At 40.9% G+C, this 17,933-nt stretch overlaps 4 protein-coding genes and 2 long non-coding RNA genes across 11 annotated transcripts in view; 4 read left to right on the plus strand and 2 right to left on the minus strand.

Moving 5' to 3' along the window:
* Positions 1 to 376: 376 nt before the first annotated feature.
* Positions 377 to 3,136, minus strand: LOC138405024 (flagellar attachment zone protein 1-like). The gene is made up of 3 exons (XM_069510594.1): positions 2,981 to 3,136; positions 713 to 2,128; positions 377 to 596 (listed from the first exon to the last, which is right to left on the minus strand). The coding sequence occupies exons 1-3, from the start codon at positions 3,002 to 3,004 to the stop codon at positions 471 to 473; spliced, it is 1,566 nt and encodes a 521-aa protein (XP_069366695.1). The 5' UTR covers positions 3,005 to 3,136; the 3' UTR covers positions 377 to 470.
* Positions 3,137 to 3,355: 219 nt separating this feature from the next.
* On the plus strand, positions 3,356 to 4,160 carry LOC138405028 (uncharacterized). The gene is made up of 2 exons (XR_011238678.1): positions 3,356 to 3,495; positions 4,013 to 4,160. It is a non-coding gene; the product is annotated as an uncharacterized lncRNA (long non-coding RNA).
* An 879-nt stretch (positions 4,161 to 5,039) lies between these two features.
* Positions 5,040 to 7,023, plus strand: LOC109646828 (transmembrane protein 14C-like). 2 transcript variants are annotated; one of them, XM_020112599.2, is made up of 5 exons: positions 5,040 to 5,090; positions 5,535 to 5,642; positions 5,930 to 6,031; positions 6,112 to 6,199; positions 6,735 to 7,023. In XM_020112599.2, exons 2-5 carry the CDS (start codon positions 5,567 to 5,569, stop codon positions 6,790 to 6,792), a joined length of 324 nt encoding a protein of 107 aa, XP_019968158.1. In that variant the 5' UTR covers positions 5,040 to 5,090; positions 5,535 to 5,566; the 3' UTR covers positions 6,793 to 7,023. The 2 variants fall into 2 exon arrangements, with proteins under 2 accessions (XP_019968158.1, XP_069366703.1); XM_069510602.1 differs by having other exon boundaries at positions 5,047 to 5,090; positions 5,541 to 5,642.
* LOC109646799 (serine/threonine-protein kinase MAK-like) lies at positions 6,172 to 14,964 on the minus strand. Of its 5 annotated transcripts, none has more exons than XM_069510588.1 (16): positions 14,865 to 14,964; positions 13,576 to 13,900; positions 12,828 to 12,882; positions 12,311 to 12,432; positions 11,669 to 11,751; positions 11,399 to 11,531; positions 10,389 to 10,560; positions 10,090 to 10,257; positions 9,662 to 9,976; positions 9,288 to 9,478; positions 9,090 to 9,211; positions 8,786 to 8,896; positions 8,544 to 8,594; positions 7,774 to 7,881; positions 7,326 to 7,421; positions 6,172 to 7,239 (listed from the first exon to the last, which is right to left on the minus strand). In XM_069510588.1, exons 2-16 carry the CDS (start codon positions 13,746 to 13,748, stop codon positions 7,088 to 7,090), a joined length of 2,052 nt encoding a protein of 683 aa, XP_069366689.1. In that variant the 5' UTR covers positions 13,749 to 13,900; positions 14,865 to 14,964; the 3' UTR covers positions 6,172 to 7,087. The 5 variants fall into 5 exon arrangements, with proteins under 5 accessions (XP_069366689.1, XP_069366688.1, XP_069366691.1 ...); XM_069510587.1 differs by having other exon boundaries at positions 9,288 to 9,481; XM_069510590.1 differs by lacking the exon at positions 11,669 to 11,751 and adding an exon at positions 12,069 to 12,148 and having other exon boundaries at positions 9,288 to 9,481.
* Positions 10,151 to 10,940, plus strand: LOC138405029 (uncharacterized). Its single transcript, XR_011238679.1, has 2 exons — positions 10,151 to 10,289; positions 10,370 to 10,940. It is a non-coding gene; the product is annotated as an uncharacterized lncRNA (long non-coding RNA).
* A 2,212-nt stretch (positions 14,965 to 17,176) lies between the features above and the next one.
* The window catches only part of gnal (guanine nucleotide binding protein (G protein), alpha activating activity polypeptide, olfactory type), a 43,674-nt gene continuing 42,917 nt past the window's right edge, over positions 17,177 to 17,933 (plus strand). Inside the window, exon 1 of the mRNA XM_020112580.2 lies at positions 17,177 to 17,895. Coding sequence (XP_019968139.1) covers positions 17,400 to 17,895 — 496 coding nt within the window. The 5' untranslated portion in view covers positions 17,177 to 17,399. The remainder of the gene's footprint in view (positions 17,896 to 17,933) is intronic.

Below are 17,933 nucleotides of genomic sequence, written 5' to 3' on the forward strand. Positions count from 1 at the left end.
CTGCAATCTGTGTCAGATCATTTGTGAACAGACAAGATGGAACAAATCTGATGATGCAACATTGCAACAATGAAACGCAGCTTGCTCAGTTTATGAGCTGCTGCTTTGTAGCCTCTCGTCTATTTGGTCCGGCACCATCTTGTTTTTTTAAATCAGAAGTGACCACATTAGTAGGAGCGAGGGGTGGAGCCTGACTGAGAGCTCGAGGACACTGCACGCCCTTCTCCCCCTGCAACCTGCACCCATTGGACATTACTAGCTGTCAATCACATTATATATACAGTATATATCATATACACATCATATATTTGACTCTATATAGAACCATGACTTACAAAATGAACACCAGGGTGTATTGAGGAAGAAACAAGAGATGTTGATTAAATTTCAACTTTATTTTTTTTTAAGAGAGGTACATATTTTCTTTTACATTTCTTTTGCCTCTTCTCCTCCTTCTCTCTGTCTAGTTTCTATCTCTTCTCTTGCTTCTTCTTCTCTTTCAGCTCCTTCTTTAGGCTCTTCTCTGCCTCTTTCTTTGCTTTCTTTTGCTCCTTTACTTTCGTTGCCTTGTCCTTGTCGCTCATCAAGGCCAGTTCCTGAAAAGACAGAGACGAGTGTGTTTAGATGTTTTCTCTTTCAAAAGTCTTAATAAAAAACAAACTTAAAGTGCAACAAGTTCTTATTCAAATCAAACGGAGCTGATGTGACTTACCTGAAGCTTGATCTGTTTCAGGATGAGCATCTTTATGTCGGCCTCGTACTTGGCCGCCCACATCTGCTCAGTATCACTGACCAGTCTCTCCAGCTCCTTGATTTTTATCAAGCCAGCCTCCTTCTCCACCTGCTCACAACTGAGATGGTCCTCCAGAGCGTGAACTTTTGTCTCCCACTCAGTCTTGTTCTGGAGGACCCTGGTCTCGGTGGCCTGCTGCATGGCGATAAGTTCCCTGTTGCTGGCTTCCAGTGCTTTATTCTGACTGGTGAGACTGGCGATCATCTGATCCGTATGGACAATTTTAGCCTCATGCTTGGTCACCCACTTCTCTTCTGTGACCTTGAGCAGTCTCTCCAGCTCCTTGATTTTCAAGAAGCCTGCCTTCTTCTCTGCCTGCTCACGGCTGAGCTCGTCTTTCAGAGCCCTGATTTTGATGAACCCATCCTTCTTCTCTTCTTGCTCACGGCTGAGCTCGTCCTTCAGAGCCTTGATTTTGATAATGCCAGCCTTCTTCTCCGCCTGCTCACTGCTGAGCTCGTCCTTCAGAGCCTTGATTTTATTGGAGCCAGCCTTCTTTTCCGCCTGCTCCCTGCTGAGCTCGTCCTTCAGAGCCTTGATTTTGATGAAGCCATCCTTCTTCTCTGCTTGCTCACGGCTGAGCTCGTCCTTTAGAGCCTTGATTTTGATGAACCCATCCTTCTTCTCCGCCTGCTCACGGCTGAGCTCGTCCTTCAGAGCCTGGATTTTATTGGAGCCAGCCTTCTTCTCTGCCTGCTCACGGCTTAGCTCGTCCTTCAGAGCCTTGATGTTAATGAACCCATCCTTCTTCTCCGCCTGCTCACGGCTGAGCTCGTCCTTCAGAGCCTGGATTTTCATTAACCCATCCTTCTTTTCCGCCTGCTCACGGCTGAGCTCGTCCTTTAGAGCCTTGATTTCTGAGCGCCAGTCAGGCTCGTTCTGAGGAACTTTTGTCCCCATAGCTTTAAGCTCGGTTGTGAGCTCATCGATTTGTTTGTCCAGTGCCTGTTTCTCATGCAGAGTCCTGTCGATGACCTGTTCCCTCTGTTTTATTGAGTACTCCAGCTCATTCACCTGGTTGCACTTTTGTTTCAGGTCACGTCTGATCTTGTGGATCTCTGCCTGCTGGCTTTGATTACGAGTACTCAAAGACCTGTACTCCTTCTCTTGGATCCTCAACTCCTTCTTGGCATCCTTTAGATCAAGCTCTAGTTCCTCCTTGAGTCTTTCAAAGTCTGCATTCTGCATGCTCTCCTTTTCCTTCCGCCATGTAGCTTCTTTGCAGGACATGGCCATCCTTAAACTGGCATTTTCATGAGCCAGATTCAAATTCTCAGAGTCCAACTTCTGTTTCGCTTCAAGGAGGTCCTCAAACAATTTCTCGGAGTCTGGAACCTGAAAGACACAAACATATAACAGTTAAAAACACAGTCCCACACTCACTTTGAATTAAATGTTGATGAACCAGACCAAAACAAATCATTGATTTAACCACCAGTACATTTAAATACAGTTTCTTCAATTTTGTTAAATACAGTCTCTACATACTAGGGATGTGATGATAGGAAATTTTGGTGCCGATTATTGTCAGAGGAAATATCACAGTTTCCCGATTTACACGATTATTGATTAAATGAAAAACAAACAATACATAGCTAATACTATAGCTAATTATCTACAATATTTATTATTATTATCAACTATATCCAGTTAGTTTTTATAGTGTAACGTTTGGCCATTTAAAAGTAATTTATGTAAGCTGTTTCATTTAGTCGCCTTATTGTGGAAGGTTGGTCAGTGAATTTGTGTATCCTGTCATCATAAGCGATATATCTGTATGGGACTTTTATTGTGTGTGTGTGTGTGTGTACACGTGCTGGTCAGAAACAGAAAGTAAACAAGTTTTTCTCCTCTCGCTGTGAACTCCTCTGATGGAGTTCTTGTCCAGCGTTGGTGGAAATAAGGTTGTAAGTCAGTTCCCTCTTCTCAACTAACGTTTCAGTGGCTCGTCCACACAAATTACGTGACTTGCGAGAGATTTCACCACACGGTGCACACACAAATTTAAAAAAATCACTAGTATGCTAATGCTGGCATTCTAGCGTTAGCACCAATGTGATGGGTTTGTTTAAAGTCCATCCCCTCGCAGAAAAATATTTTTAGAGTTTGAGACAAACAATGGAAAAATAAAATAAAATCATGTAAAGTGTAACACTGAAAAACATGTTTCCTGTTTAGAAACCTTACCCTTTTTGACTTGTTCTTCGGCATGTTTGCTAAATACAGGAACAGTGTAGGTGTACTAAAGTATATTCTGTCTTCTGACGGTCTCGTGTATCAAAGATTTGTGGATCTGTGGTCTGGTTTTGGAGCTGTTGTCCTCACAAGGTCTTCTCCCGAGCTCTTATAGGCACTGAACCTGGCTTTGATGGCTTTGAAGTCCAGATAAATGACATTTAACAATCAAGGTCAAATATGACATCATAGACACTGTCACATGGGACATTATAGACACTTTCACATGTGACATCACAGAAACTGTCACATGGGATCACAGAAACTGTCACATGGGATCACAGATACTGTCAGTTAAATGTGATATTAAACATTAAACAGTTTTCCATGATATATATTATTGTTTGGTTCAACATTTCACCGTCAGCTGCCTCTAAAATCAGAACAATCCATTTCGCCACAGCAGAGGTTTGGTCTGTTTTCATATCAACAGAAGCCGCTCGTCACATCTTAGGACGATGAGCTGTGTGTGTAATTTTTGACTGTGTTCACAAACCAGATTCACTCATTCACGTTGAAGTATAAAAGAATACAAACATATAAACGAATGGTCCAACAGTCCTTTTAAATCCAATCAAATTTCACACGCTCATAGAAATCAGTTTCCTGATGTATGAAATATGCCTGTTATATAAAGAGTTATCAATTATGCCCTGGGAAATGGGTGAAAATGTAAAAAACAGAAAACATCCAATCTCACAATTTAAAATTTTCACAGAAAATATGTTGAGTAGTTTTATCTATTCCTGCTGTGAGACAAGCAAACCAACCGACAAATGAACAGCGGCGAAAACAGAGGCCTCCGTGGGGTGGATAGTTTATTCTTTAAGGAAAGAAGCAAGACAAATGTCCCGGGGAGGACGACTTTGGCTTTTTTGTTTAACTCCCTTCCACTAAGTGATTACAAAGCCTCTATAATTTTATGTCCTGGTTCTGTCTGTGTCTTGTTAACGCTCATCACCACCTGCCTATGTCTGTCCACAGAACTCGCTCGAGAGCTTTCAAAAACAAAGTGTTCGAATTGTGATAGAAGAAGTCGTTCTAGAAGATGAGAGCAAACCCAAGAAGAAGAAAAGGGACAGTGGAAAATGAAATGAGCAGCAATAAACAAATCTTTACATGCGCTGTTTTATATTTGAACTTCTTTTTTGTCAAACATGCTTCTACCTGTAATGGACACTGGGAGGTGCTCAACACCATGTTTGTGAGGTTCCAAGATCTGATTGTGTTCTTGAGATCAAATACTATTGCTGTCAATACTGAAAAGAAAAATTATATTTAGTTAGATATCATTAAATTCCAGTTATCCAGCCGTCATCCTGACTAGTCTCACTACGAGTTATATTTATATCAGATTCACTAACCTACATATAAAGATTTCTTGAGTGTCCTCACCCAAGTGAAGAGCAGATACTCTGCATCATGCCCCGACCTTGTATTTGCAGTATATTGTGTTCAGGTTCATCTGTCTTTCTCTTTCTCAGTTACTGATTCCAATAATCTTAGTTGTGTATTTTCAGTTTTTATCCCGACTGACAGGCACCAAATAAAATCAATAACAAACAGAAAATAATTGGGCATCAAGTTATTGATGAGAGCAGGAGAATAAAATAAATAGTGAACATTTGTTTCACACTATTTAATCTGTTTTACCTTATTGCTGTTTGACATTGCTCAAGTCCCCCCACACCTTTTTAGAGCTGGTTAGTCAGCTGGAAGACCAGGAGAGCAGGTGTTGGAGATACATTACATCCATTTTGTGAAAACTGTCTCATTGCAAATACATTTTAGTTAAAATATTATATTATATAATAATATTAAAAGAAAGAAGAAAAAAACAATTTTGTATTGAATGAATCAGAAATTAGCAATCAAACAAGGTGTGCTAAATGAGAAAAAATACACATTTTGTGTGCATGTGTGTTTTATGTACAATTTTCTCTTGCTGAAAAATATCTACAAAAAATACTGCATTGTGTATCCTGTGGAGCATACCTTTATTTTGAAGTTCTCCCGTATGACTCCGGAAGTGTAATTGTTCGGGAAGTTTGGAGAAAAGGAGGTGAAGTGAAATGTTGTCTCTTCAGATTATTGTTTATCGATGAAACCTTTGACAAATGTTCTGGACTTCTTCGTTTTAAACTCAACAGACGTGAAGTGTTGACGTTTCACTCCTGTAACACTAATAATCTGGATCAAGTACTGGATCAGATTCTAGTTCTGGTTCTAGATACAGTTCTAGATCTGATTCTGGTCCTAGTTCTAGATCTAATCATAATTCTGGTTCTAGTTCTACATCTGATTCTGGTTCAAGTTCTAGATCTAATTATCGTTCTGGTTCTAGTTCTAGATCTGATTCTGGTTCAAGTTCTAGATCTAATTGTAGTTGTGGCTCAAGTTCTAGTTCTAGAACTGATTCTTCTTCTGGTTCTATACCTAATTCTGGTCCTATTTCTAGATAGGATTATAGTTCTGATTCAAGTTCTAGATCTGATTCTGGTTCAAGTTCTAGATCTGGTTTTGCTTCTGGTTGTGGTCATGGCTCTGGACTGGATCGGGTTCAGCTATGCTGTTCTGGTGTCAGCGGGAGGAATCATTGGTTTTGTGAAAGCAGGTAGGAGAGAAACACAGTAACATGAATCACTTCACTTTAAATAACCTGTAACATTACAAATTAAAATAACTTGGAAACTCAAACTGAACACAGCGACACTGAGGTAGAATATTTAGCAGAGCTGTTCAATGATACACTAGTGTTCCTAATAAACTGATAAATGTGTGTTCAATGTAGATGGTCGGATTCCAAAGTAAAAGTTGAGGGTTAATAAAAAAGAGTGAATGGATCTAAACTCAACACTTCATTTTAAAATGAAGGCTAAGAGTTGTGTGTTTGCTCCTCAGGCAGCGTCACCTCTCTGGCTGCAGGGCTCCTGTTTGGCCTGTTGGCCGCGGTCGGTGCTTATCTGGCATCTCAAAATCCAAAGAATGTCTGGCTGTCACTGGGTGAGCACGTTTAGTTTGTTAATCTGCGACAGTCCGAGTGCAGCGTTCACAAACACTAACAACCGTCTGATGAAACACAGGCACCTCAGGAACTCTGACTGTGGTGATGGGACTGAGATTCATCAACTCCTGGAAGTTCATGCCGGCAGGTTTAATGACTTTATTAAGGTAAAACACCATCAGTCACATTTTAAATACATCCTGACTGTTAATGATAATGAACTATATTCACAACATGAAGATCGTAGAATGCTGCTTGAAATGACTTGAATCTTTTTCATGCCTCTTTGTTCGTCCACCCGCCTGCCCCAACCTTGTAAACACAAAATCTCAATGACGTCTTGTTTTCTTGACATTGTCTTGACGTGAACACTTTATCATAAAAATGCCTCGAGAGAATAATTTCAAATTTGGCACAAATCTTCACATAGACTCAATGATTCACTAATTGGACCCGGGTGGTGAAAGGTCAAAGGTTATGGAGGCCTCAGAAAACATGTTTATGTTCTCTTGAAAATGAAATCTCAAATCTGCCTTCAGGGAATTTCTCAAAATTTGGACCAGTTGTGACCTTGACTCAAAATTGAATTGGTCAGATTTCAGTGACGTGATGAGTCTGGAGCTGCTGTGGTTGGTGCAGACATACAACCACAAGGCGTCAATTCTCACTCAGCCCTGGTTTAATGTTTTCATCTCCTTTCAGCGGACTGATGCTGGTGAGGATCATAACTGCGATGCTGAACAGGCCTCACGAATCCTGAACATACTTCAATGTATATTTTCTGTGTACAAAACATGCATTCCCCTCTGTCCTCTGTAAAAACAATTGTTGGAGAAAAGGAATGAGAAAGATTATCTTTGCTCCATTGTACATAAACCCTCAAAGCTAATTGTGTTTAAACCTATCTGTGTACTTTTATAAGAAAATATACTCTATATCTGCACTTTTTCACTCCTTCAAAATAAAACATTCATTCACATCAATACAAAAATAACTACTCTGCTCGTGTCTCATCGGGCGTCTGTTTGGTGAAAGTGCAGTGGGAGTCACTGGAGCTACCGGTGGCCTCCGTACTTGGCGGCCCAGTCGACTCGTCCGTGCACCGGCTGGTTGTTTGTGCCCCGTGAGGAGCTTTTGTTCGCCGCAGAGCCGCTGCTGGATCCAGAGATGTGAGGATTCACAGATCTGCTCCTCCACCTTTCATACTCTGAAATGAAAAGTGTTGTTTAGACGCTAAAAAGCTACGTGAAGCTGCATCTCTTATGATCGTAATGCAGATCGTTTTGTCTTTACCTTCATTTGAGGGGGCCAGTTTATTTGAAGAGATCTTGTTCTTACACATTCTGGTTTTGGAATCAGTTCTCAGATCAGCAGTTGAGGAGAGATCAACTAGACGATTCACAAAGAGAAATAAGGTTAATTTAACAAAAATCACCTACGGTTTTCAAAAGGCTTCAGATTAGGTTGATTGAAAACAGACAGAAGGAAAATACTGATTCCTTTCCACCTGCAGGGGGCGCTTTTTTAACAGTATGTAGGAAGAGAAAGTCAAAGGTTTTTTAAAAACAACATTAAACCAAGAATAAGAGAAAATAAACACATGGCAGTGATTTCAGGCCAGAAATGAGCCGGGGACGTCATGGTTACGTGGTCACGACGCCTGAATGATACCAAACCACACTGAACCAATCCAGCTCTGTCTGACCCTGACTGGAGAGGTGGCGTCTCTGTTGTGACTCACTTGCAGAGTCGCCTTCGATCGGCGTGTTCTTCAGTCGAGCTGCTGCCGCTTCACTCTTCTGAGCAGCTGATTTATTTGTCTTGGTTTGGTTGTTGCTCATTAACGAGTCTGGAAAATACAATGAAATCCATCACTGACGACGTCCTCCACATTTTTCTTGTTGCTCATATTAACTCTACTGAAGATTATATCAGCATCAACGTTTTCAAAATACACACATAGGACATTTCCAGTAGAAGAAGTAATACTATTCAGAAGAACTCTTACTACTCTACAGTTTGAAACATTCAATTAAAAGAATCATTCCAAATCCTTCCAAAACAACAGCGGATAAAAGTTATTTATTTAGAAATACATCACTACTCTCACAGGATGAAGCCAATAGATTGATATTTAAATGTGGTTTTTAAAAGCTTTAAATGTTGCTGCTGGCTAAAGGGGAACTAATTTGATTTATTCTTAAAAAAGATTATTCATCCTTTATTCAAACAGAATAAGTTGAGATTGATGTTTCAAATGCAATCAGGGACAAATTACTCACAAAACCCATTAAAACCGACTAATATTAATTACAAAATAAAATATATGTGTACATTTTACAACCTGATTATGCTTTATTTTTGTAAAATCATAATTTGCAATGTAAATTTCAGACTAAATGTACCAGATTAAAACAGTAACAAAGATATAAATACCCAAAGTAAAATTCAAGTACTTGGGACTTAGTTGTTTTCTGCCACTGTCTCTTGCATAGTGAATTTGAGTGATACCTTTGGAAAGATCAACTTCCTCCAGGTTCTTTTCCTTCAGAAGCTGCTTATCTGAGAAATCACATCACACAGCACTGACGTTAAATTGGACACGAAGATGAACTGAGTAGATTTCGGAGTTCGTAGGTTTAAACGTTAAGGTGACAAAACAAAAGGTCAAAGGTCGCTTTAAATGTTACATCATAATTCCCAACAAACCCATAACTGAGATATTAATTCTAGTTGGATTTATGATTTAATACCTTTATTAAGATGGAATTCCAGGGCCCGTCCTCTGGTAGGACACGAGTTGTCCCACAGGTTCCTGCCGGTCACCTGGCTTCGTCCTGAGGAGTTGCTTTTTGGATTAATGCCTGAAAAAGATAACTCACAATAAACTCACAATGCCTGATCCTAAGTAAAACTTTAAATCTGATGAGACTTTGACACACGCTGTTTAGATTCAGCTCTGATATGAAGAGTACGGACATCGCTGGAGTTATAAAGTTGTTTGTAAATTGTTTCCATTTGAAAAGTGTCGGTGCAGAGGATTCTTTTATTTCTCACCTGGCAGATACCTGGACTGGCGGAGGTAGTGCTGCTTGGCAGATGAGGAGGTGGAGTCCGTTCTCTTGAGCCCGCTGCCGCTCGATAACTTAGCTACTGTGTTGTTCTTTGACTCCGGAAATCTAGAAAAGAAAAAGGTATTATTGTAATTTGTCAAAAGTAATGATGACGACACTTCTCAAGAAAAAGTTCTCTCACCGACAGCCGTGTCCATTGAGCGTCCTCTCTTTCAGAGAGCTTATGGTGGGTTTTTTGGAGATGGAACCTCCAGCGCCTGTGTCGTCACCGTCGTCCCAGCTGTCGACTCGCTTGAACGATGTTTGACCCCATCGTCTACGTCCGGTCCTGACTCCAGACACGATGTTCTCAGCTCCAGCAGCCGGCCCTCGCTGCTGTAGAGGATTAATGTGTTACCAAAACTGTAAAGTCAAAATCTGTGACAATTCTCCTGAGAAAACAAAATCTAAAACTAGTTTCATTCTCCTGAGATGATCATGCTGAGCTTTGATGTGAACACATCAGGTGGGAAAACATTTCTAAAAGGCCTGAAAGATGTTTGTGTTCCATCTCACTGGTTGCTGGTTCTTCACCAGGCTGAGCGGCTGCTGCTGCTGCTGCTGCCCCGCTGTAGCTTGTTGTGACGTTGGATCTGTGTTGTCCTGAGGAAGAGGGATCTCCTGTAGAGGCTGGTGTAGAGGTAGCCTGGAGGACTTTAGCTCCACCTGGGTCTTCCTCTGCTCGCTGGGCTCCAGGTCCGTCTCACAGAGGGACAGAGGCTTTGGTTCTGTAGCCGCCTCGGAAATCTTCGTCCGGGCCTTGTGCTGCTCTGAGAACTTCAGAGGAGCTCCAAGTGCCTGGCCGACATGGAAGTATGGATACCGCAGAGCCTGGTGCACAAATGGCAAAGTAATAGTTAAAGTTAAAACTTTTTAGCGAATGTTCAAGCTCAAGATTGAGATTATTAAACTAACCTATGTTAAAACATGAGGTTTAGATGTACCTGAGCAGCACTTGGTCTTTTCTCTGGATCCCACCTCAACATGTCTTTCATCAGCGTGATCGCCTCGTCGCTGGCGTTGGGGACCAGGGCTCTGAGGCTGGTGGGGATACACTTCGGGAAGCGGAAGTTCATCGAGGAGGCCAGGTTGTAGCCGTCAGGCCAGTCCGACTGTCGAGAGGAGGAGCGGGACGAGACGACAGGTAGATCGTCTGTGAGTTTGTCAGTCCACATGGATGCGTGACAATATCAAACACACAATCACAGTAAACATTTCCTTTAGAAAATGTAAAGGGGCTCACCTTCCTCAGCGTTCCCAGCACCTGACAGATCTTGAAGATCTCGTCCACCTCGCTGTTGCCGGGGAACAGAGGTCCGAGGGTGTACAGCTCCGCCATGATGCAGCCCACGGCCCAGATGTCGATGGGTGAGCTGTAGGAGTTGGACTTGAGCAGAACTTCTGGGGCCCGATACCTGGAAGAACCACACAGAGAGATTTTTATGGAACATTACGTTCAAGTGTAATTGAACTTTTCATAACTTTGTATTTGTCAGTTCACTACATTTCAAGGATCATTCACTTTATTTTATTTTATACATTATAGATGTTTGTGTCTTATCTCTCCCTGCAGATAGTGTTATTCTTATTTTCCCAGGGTTTAATGTCTCTGATCTTTCTGTGTTCTCACAACATTTAGAATATGACATAAAAATATAACAGCACTTTGGATACTTTGGATAATCCAGATGTTTTATATAGAACTATTCTGCTATCATTGCTCTACTATAAAGAACTACATGATGTGTTGGGTTTTATTTGTAATTTGGTTGAATCAACTATTAAAAAACAAAAACACACATTTTTACTGAATGCATGAAAGAATTTGTAATTTCTGTCCGACCAGAGGTGAACAATCAACAGATAAGACATATTCTACTGTGTTATTGTCAGGAAGATTAACATTGACATTGTGAGTATTGGAGGTAGCAGATTAATGCTATTATGTAGGATAAATAGAGGAAATCAGCTTAACGAGCCAAAATAATGACAACATTGATTATCCACTGTCTGGTCTGTCTGTTTTCCTGCCTGTCCCCCGAGTGGATTTACTGTACCTCTCCCTTGTCAGCATCAATTACATCCCCTGGTTGTTTAAATCTTTAATCTTCTAGTCTAATTGATTCTACAGCCGGAGTCACGGTGAGTCAGACGTTAGATTCAGATCAAACGTCCACCTCAGTTTGTGTATTGTAATTTTTTTAATCTACATGAATTATATGGATACAAACACAATTTCAAAAACAGTCTCACCATCTCGTGGACACATAATCAGTGTAAGGCGGCTGGGAGCGGATTTCCCTTGCTAGTCCAAAGTCTGCAATCTTAACCAGCTCTGGACCCATGCAGAGCAAATTCTCCGGCTTCATATCACGATGGAAATACCCTGAAAAACACAAGTCAGTCAAATAAAACTTCCACGACTAGAACAACCACTACAATTTATACTGCAACAGAATTCATTAAGTGTATCAGAGTTTTTCAGTGTTTAAGGAAAAGAGAAAGACGGGAGGAGTCTCTTACCGTGTTTATGCACAAATGCTAAACCAGACAACACTTGGAACAGAATGTTCCTTATCTCATTTTCAGAAAACATCTTATCTTCCCTGGCAGCAGCAAAGTGGGAAAAGACGAGAGACAGAAAGAAGGAAAGAGGATAAAGAAAATATACACTATGCAAACAATCAAGCCTTATTGAAATATCATCAACACCCACATGCACTAAAAACACTGTTGGCTTGTTCCTCTCACAGGAGCACACAGGAGAAGTGAGTCACTTTTGAGAGATGTTTGGATATGTTGTTTTCTGTTTAGTCCATTCATTCTGTGCATGGAGACACAGCGGACAGCTTTTCAACACAACTCTTTAAAGAAGAGATATTTTCACACGTCTGTACTGAAAGGCCTCGCTGAAGTCACCTACCATGTTTGTGAACAACGGACAGTCCCTGTAATATCTGAAATGTCATGTTTCTGACGACTGACTCAGGGAACAACTTGTTTCTGCAAAAACAAAGACTGACACATTATGACTCAAGCTGACCCAAATAATTCTCACATTCCCGACGCTAATGAAACCCACACGGCAGGATTATATCACCGAAATAACTCACATGACTCAATGAAGGTGTAAATGCACACGTAACATGTGCGACGTGTTCTCACCGCTCTTTCATGAGCTGATAGAGGTTTTCTTTCATGTACTCAAAGACAAAGTAGAGGTGGTCGCTTTCTCTGATGACTTCCTTCAGTTTCACCACGTTAGCATGGTTCAGCTTCTTCAGAGACTGATAACACAAAGTATTTATGAGACACGTTTAATATCATAGACACTTTAAACATCACCTCATCTTCTCAGTAATTATGTAAAATGTCCAAAAAGGCTGTCGTGTCTGAAATCAGCTCTTTCATTCAGCTTGAACAGAAAAACCCCCAACAACAATTGAACATACGTTTTACTTTAATTATGAGCAGATTTTTCTTGAATATTGAATTATGTATTACTGTATATATGTAATTGAAGATGAATGGATCAGAAAATAATTACTTATGTTTTAATATGATCATAAAAAAGTAGCTGAGTTGGTGATGTTTCTGATTTCACAGTATAATTACAAGGGACGTTGTTGTCCTATATTTCAAAATAAAATGTATCATGACCATGAATAATGATGAATCTCACCTTCACTTCTCTCAGATTCAAACACTCGTCCCATGAATAAAACTTCCTCTTCATCCTGTTGAGAAAGAAGATATTGTCATCATGCTATTGCGAATATTTGAATACAGTCAGAGTGTGTCTTTACCATGTTCTCTGACTGTGGTAGTAACTAGTACTGGTTTAGAGACTAGTTTCTTCAGTTGTCAGTATTTAAAATAACTGTTTTTATTGATATGGGTTTATTCTAATATAAAATCAAAACACAGTGAATATAGGTGCAAAATATAATCTTAAATAAACTCACTTTGTCGCCTTATTTTCATTATACCCTCCCCAAACTCTAAGAGCAACACAGTGCACTTTCACTCCATTCACTGTCATCACCCGTATCAGTTTACACTGTAACCTTACATTTACAAACAGTGCCTGTTGGAGCCTCGTAAAACATTCATTATTAATTTCTCACCAAAGAGAGATTCTTAAAAAGCTCAACATGACATATACTGCTTAGACAAGTGAGAAAAATTACTAAAACACTGCATGTGTGATTTTTTAAATATTTAAATATCATTTCAATAGTTTATTTCCTTTAAACGAGATGCAAACAAAGACAAAAGCCTTGAAGATCGTCTCTGTCCTACATGTGTGCCAAGTGACAAGTGACAACACGTTTGAGCTCCTTGCAGCAGCCGCTCAGAGTTTAATCATCTCAACACTGGGACACAAAACCTCCCAGTGTGTCTCTGCTGTCTGTCGGAGCCAGACTCGCCTCTTAATCGCCACCAGCTCCCCGGAGTCGTTGCTCTTTCCCAGGAGCACGGTGCCATATGTGCCGTCCCCCAGCTGCTTCAGAGTGGTGTAGCGGTTCATGGTCCACAGAGAGCCCAGCCTCTCCTGCAACGAGGAGCCTTGACCGTCCCACACAGTCCTGCAGTCCGTCATTGTGAGCACGGCAGCATCCAGTCACAGATCAACGACTTATCTGCCCTCTGCTGTGCTCTCTCCTCCGGCCACTGCAAGCTCACTCACAGGCCTTGAAGAACACCAGCATCCATCCTTCGGCCTTCCCTCTGCAGAAGATGGAGACGTCTCACCTGGGGAGGGAGAGTGGAAAGTTGACGCTGAGACAATCCTGCCTGTTGCACGGTGTCCCACCTGTCCTGAGCTGTAAGCTAAGCCTTCACGGACAGAGGAAGGGCGCTGCACTGGAAAAGGGGGAAGTGGATTAAAGTTAACACAAGCTTAAGAATGTGTGCCAGGAAGCTGACGCAGAGGAGAAGCTGCAGACTGAGTCAGAAAAACAGGAGCGTGCATTTTTGTGTTTTGAAAAACCGAGAATATTTTGAGGAGTTTGATCCAAGAGCAGAGGGGTTTGTCTGCTTTGGTCCAACACTGGTCACATAGAAGTGAGACGGTGATCCTGAAAGGTGTTAGAAGTATTTAAACTGATCTGTACTCACGTGTTTCTGAGATACACCTTCAATATATTTGTTGGCCCAGAGTATGTTCAAGTACTCGTTTTTTGTTTTGTATTGCATTCCATAGCATATCCCCAATAAACTGCCATTTGGAAGACTCTTCTCCTGTGTGGTCAACCCAGGTTTCATTCTTCTAGCTCAGCTACTTTATCTACTTCTTTTCTGTTAACCTACATTTTGCAGCGGACAGGAGTGGAAAGTACACCTTGGCTAGACTTGAAGTAATTAGGGCCAGAGTATTTAGAACTGACGCAAGACTTCGGGTCAGATGAGGCAAACTATCACAAGTGTAGAAGAGAGTGAAAATTATCCATGACAATTTCTGAGACTCCAAAATGTCAAAGCAGTAGACGACATATTCAATATATTATCATGGAAAACAAAGAAAACCAGTAAATACTGATGTTATCGTTCAATAATGAGAATAATGTTGACCAATGTCTATCATTCACATTTATTCTATCATGTTTTTACTTTACGACTGTACAGACATAGAATTCAACCAAAGGACTAAACAGACAGTTTTACTAATTAATGAGTCTAACATATGATATAAGTAAGAATGAAGCACAGGACCTACCACAGGAGATAAAACCGAGCTGTTGATGTTAACACACACCGATGCTCTCAGCTCCCTCCGTTGCCAGGGACGGCTTCCTGGGTCCTTGGCAACGCAGAGACTTCCAAAATAAAATGACAATAAATCATAATCTACTTCCTGCTGAATTATGTATGATGTACAATGTGTTCAATACACTTTACTATTTTAAATTAAAAATCATTTACAGTAAAAATTTGATTATGGATATTTTATATATAAATGATGTGATAATAGGAATAGTAGACGTGAGATTTTACAAGGAAATTATATGAGAATGTGTCATATTTATATTTTTTGTGATAAGAATAATCATATTTTACATTTAGTTGCCTGGTTGCTCTGGGAATTATATCACATAATCTTCAAAAATATGGAGATTCCAAATGACATCATATAGAAACTTTCATTTCCTTTTTTTTAATTTGATGAATTTAAAGAATTAGGTCCATTCAACTTTTCTCAACATATCAAACCTTTGTTTCCTAGGTTGAGAAGGAACTTTCAGACTCAAGGAACTCCATGAAGTGTTCAGAGACAAAGATTAAAGTTTATCATGCAGTTAATCAGCAAAGTACATCAGCAAAATCATGTGATACAAAAAAAAAGCCCCAGAAAAGCCAATAATGGAGTCTTGTGATGGGATTGTTTTGTCACTGTTGAGGATGAACTTTCACCTGAATGTTTTACAGAATTTTGTAGAGAGAAAGAAAGAAAAGGAAATAAAGATATACATATAAATCAATATAGAACTTTATACTTTAGCATTGGACATGACCAGATAACTGGAATACCCCACTGAGCTGAAATCAGCTGTTTTATATTAGAAACATCCACAAGTGTGCGCAACTTAAAACAAAATGTATATAAATATGATAAGGTTTTTTAAATTGCACTCTGACATAGTGCCGATCTATAACACAGGACTGTGGGATTGAATAATATTTATACTTATTAATATTTCACACTTGGAGCTCATATGTGCAGTTATCTAGGTTACTATCATGTATGTACTGTAATAAAACAGTGAGAATCATTCAAAACCATCACGACTTCCATTAGTTTGATATAAATATTAGAGGGAATCAAAACCACCAGACGTTTTAATCCGTGTCTGTTGTTGCATAAGTAAACAGCTGAGATACTGTGAAGGCCCCTGACTCTCAAATCTGTTTACATGTGTTTGATAACTGTGCCATCTAGTGGTTCATTTCCATCTCTGCATCTGACTGTGTCTTCAGCCCCTGTGACCTTTAGAATCCCAGTTTTTTTCTCCTGACCTTTGATTAACTATACATTTCTCACAGGAGCCTGGTTATATAACATTTGAATCAAGATGATCCACAGTTGGACGATAACATAATGGTGTTGAATCACTGGTGAAGCCCAGGGGAGAAGACTGATGAATGTCTGAATGTTTTTATACATCAGACTGTGTGACGGTATGTTTCATATTTAACCCACGTGTTGGGAACTTTTAGATTCTAAAAAAGTGATCCACAATATTATGAAATCACTTAAAGGTTCAGTGTGTAGAATGTAGTGACATCTAGTGGAGAAGTTGCAAAACACGACTGAGAACCTGTGGTGAACTTCAGCTGTGGAAATAAACTCAAAAGGTTTAGTTTGTCCAGTCTGGGCTCCTGTAAAACAAACATGGCTGCCTCCATAGAGAGGACCCACTCCCAATGTAAACAGGAAGTATTTAAATATAAAGGGAACATTCAACGGTAAAGAAAACAACAATTCATACAATTTAGAAAAAGGAAACACACGAGGATTATTTTATATCCAGTGATCCTTTCAGCTAAATCTTACTCACCGGAATTTATAAAATTTCACGATGATAAGAACAATAATAATAAAAAACAGGCTGATATGAACGAATTTATGCTAAAACTGAGTCAAAGAGACATTACATAAGGATTAAGGATTAGTACTTAATGCTATTATTGTTTTTTTTATTAATCTCTGTGTGAATTAACAAAAAATTGTGTTTAAAGCTTAAATCAGATTTTTTTTGTTTTTTTTATTCTCTTCGGTTTTCGAGGCTCAGATACAGACTCACCACGGAGCAGCAGGAGGCTTTAAACACGCAGGAATGAAAATCCGGAGCAGCCTTTCTGGAAATGGCCAAAGTGTAGTAAGATGACGAGCCGCGCATTGCACCTAACAGCTGTGCAGGAGGATTGTTGACTGTCTGCGCAGCGGATCGACGCGTTTTTCCTCCAAGGTTGTGCTTTTGGTTACTTACGGTAAGGTGGACCCGCAGTGTCCACTAAAGGATCAGGTGATCCACTAACCACGGAGCGGAGGCTGACGGGGGAAAATGCAAGATGACATATAGCAAATGTCGGAGCATAATTCATTCACGTTTTCGCCTCAGATCCGGACTTGACTCGCACCGCTGGAGCTCCAATGTGACGATGGCTCGTTAGGGCTGGCGGCGCCACTGCGATTTTTGTGGATATTTTAATTTATGAGAAATCCCATTCACAGACACATATTGGTTTCAACATGGGGCTGTGCTACAGCTTGCGTCCCCGGCTCTTCGGGGACCTGAGCGGCTCTATCTCCAACGCCACCTCGGACTCGGACCAGCCTCCGGACGCCGCCGTGCCGACCCGCGCAGGGGGAGCTCGCCCAGAGGACACCGGGGGATGCGGGGAGACTTCGTCGCTGCGCGCCGGCGGCGGCCCGGTGCGCCCCGGGGACCCTGCCAGGCTCCCGGCCGGGGAGCACCGCCGTGGAGACACCGGCACCGACGGTGTGCTCATACAAAACGGAGGCGGTGGTAGCGGTGGAGGAGGCGGCGGTAAGGGGACGGGGAAGGACCGTGGCCGACGCTTGCAGCTTCTGCAAAAGACAAGCGCACAAAAGCAGAAAAACTGGGACAAATTGGTGGAGGACAAGGAGGCCGAGAAGGATGCGAAGAAAGTCAGTAAGAATATTGACCAGGAGCTGAAGGAGCTGAAGCGGGAGTACAAACGGACTCATCGGCTGCTGCTGCTCGGTAGGTCCCTCTCTGTTGTTGTTGTGTTGTGTGTTAGA

The sequence above is a fragment of the Paralichthys olivaceus genome, chromosome 16 (genome assembly GCF_024713975.1).
Source record: "Paralichthys olivaceus isolate ysfri-2021 chromosome 16, ASM2471397v2, whole genome shotgun sequence".
Taxonomy (NCBI): Eukaryota; Metazoa; Chordata; class Actinopteri; order Pleuronectiformes; family Paralichthyidae; genus Paralichthys; species Paralichthys olivaceus.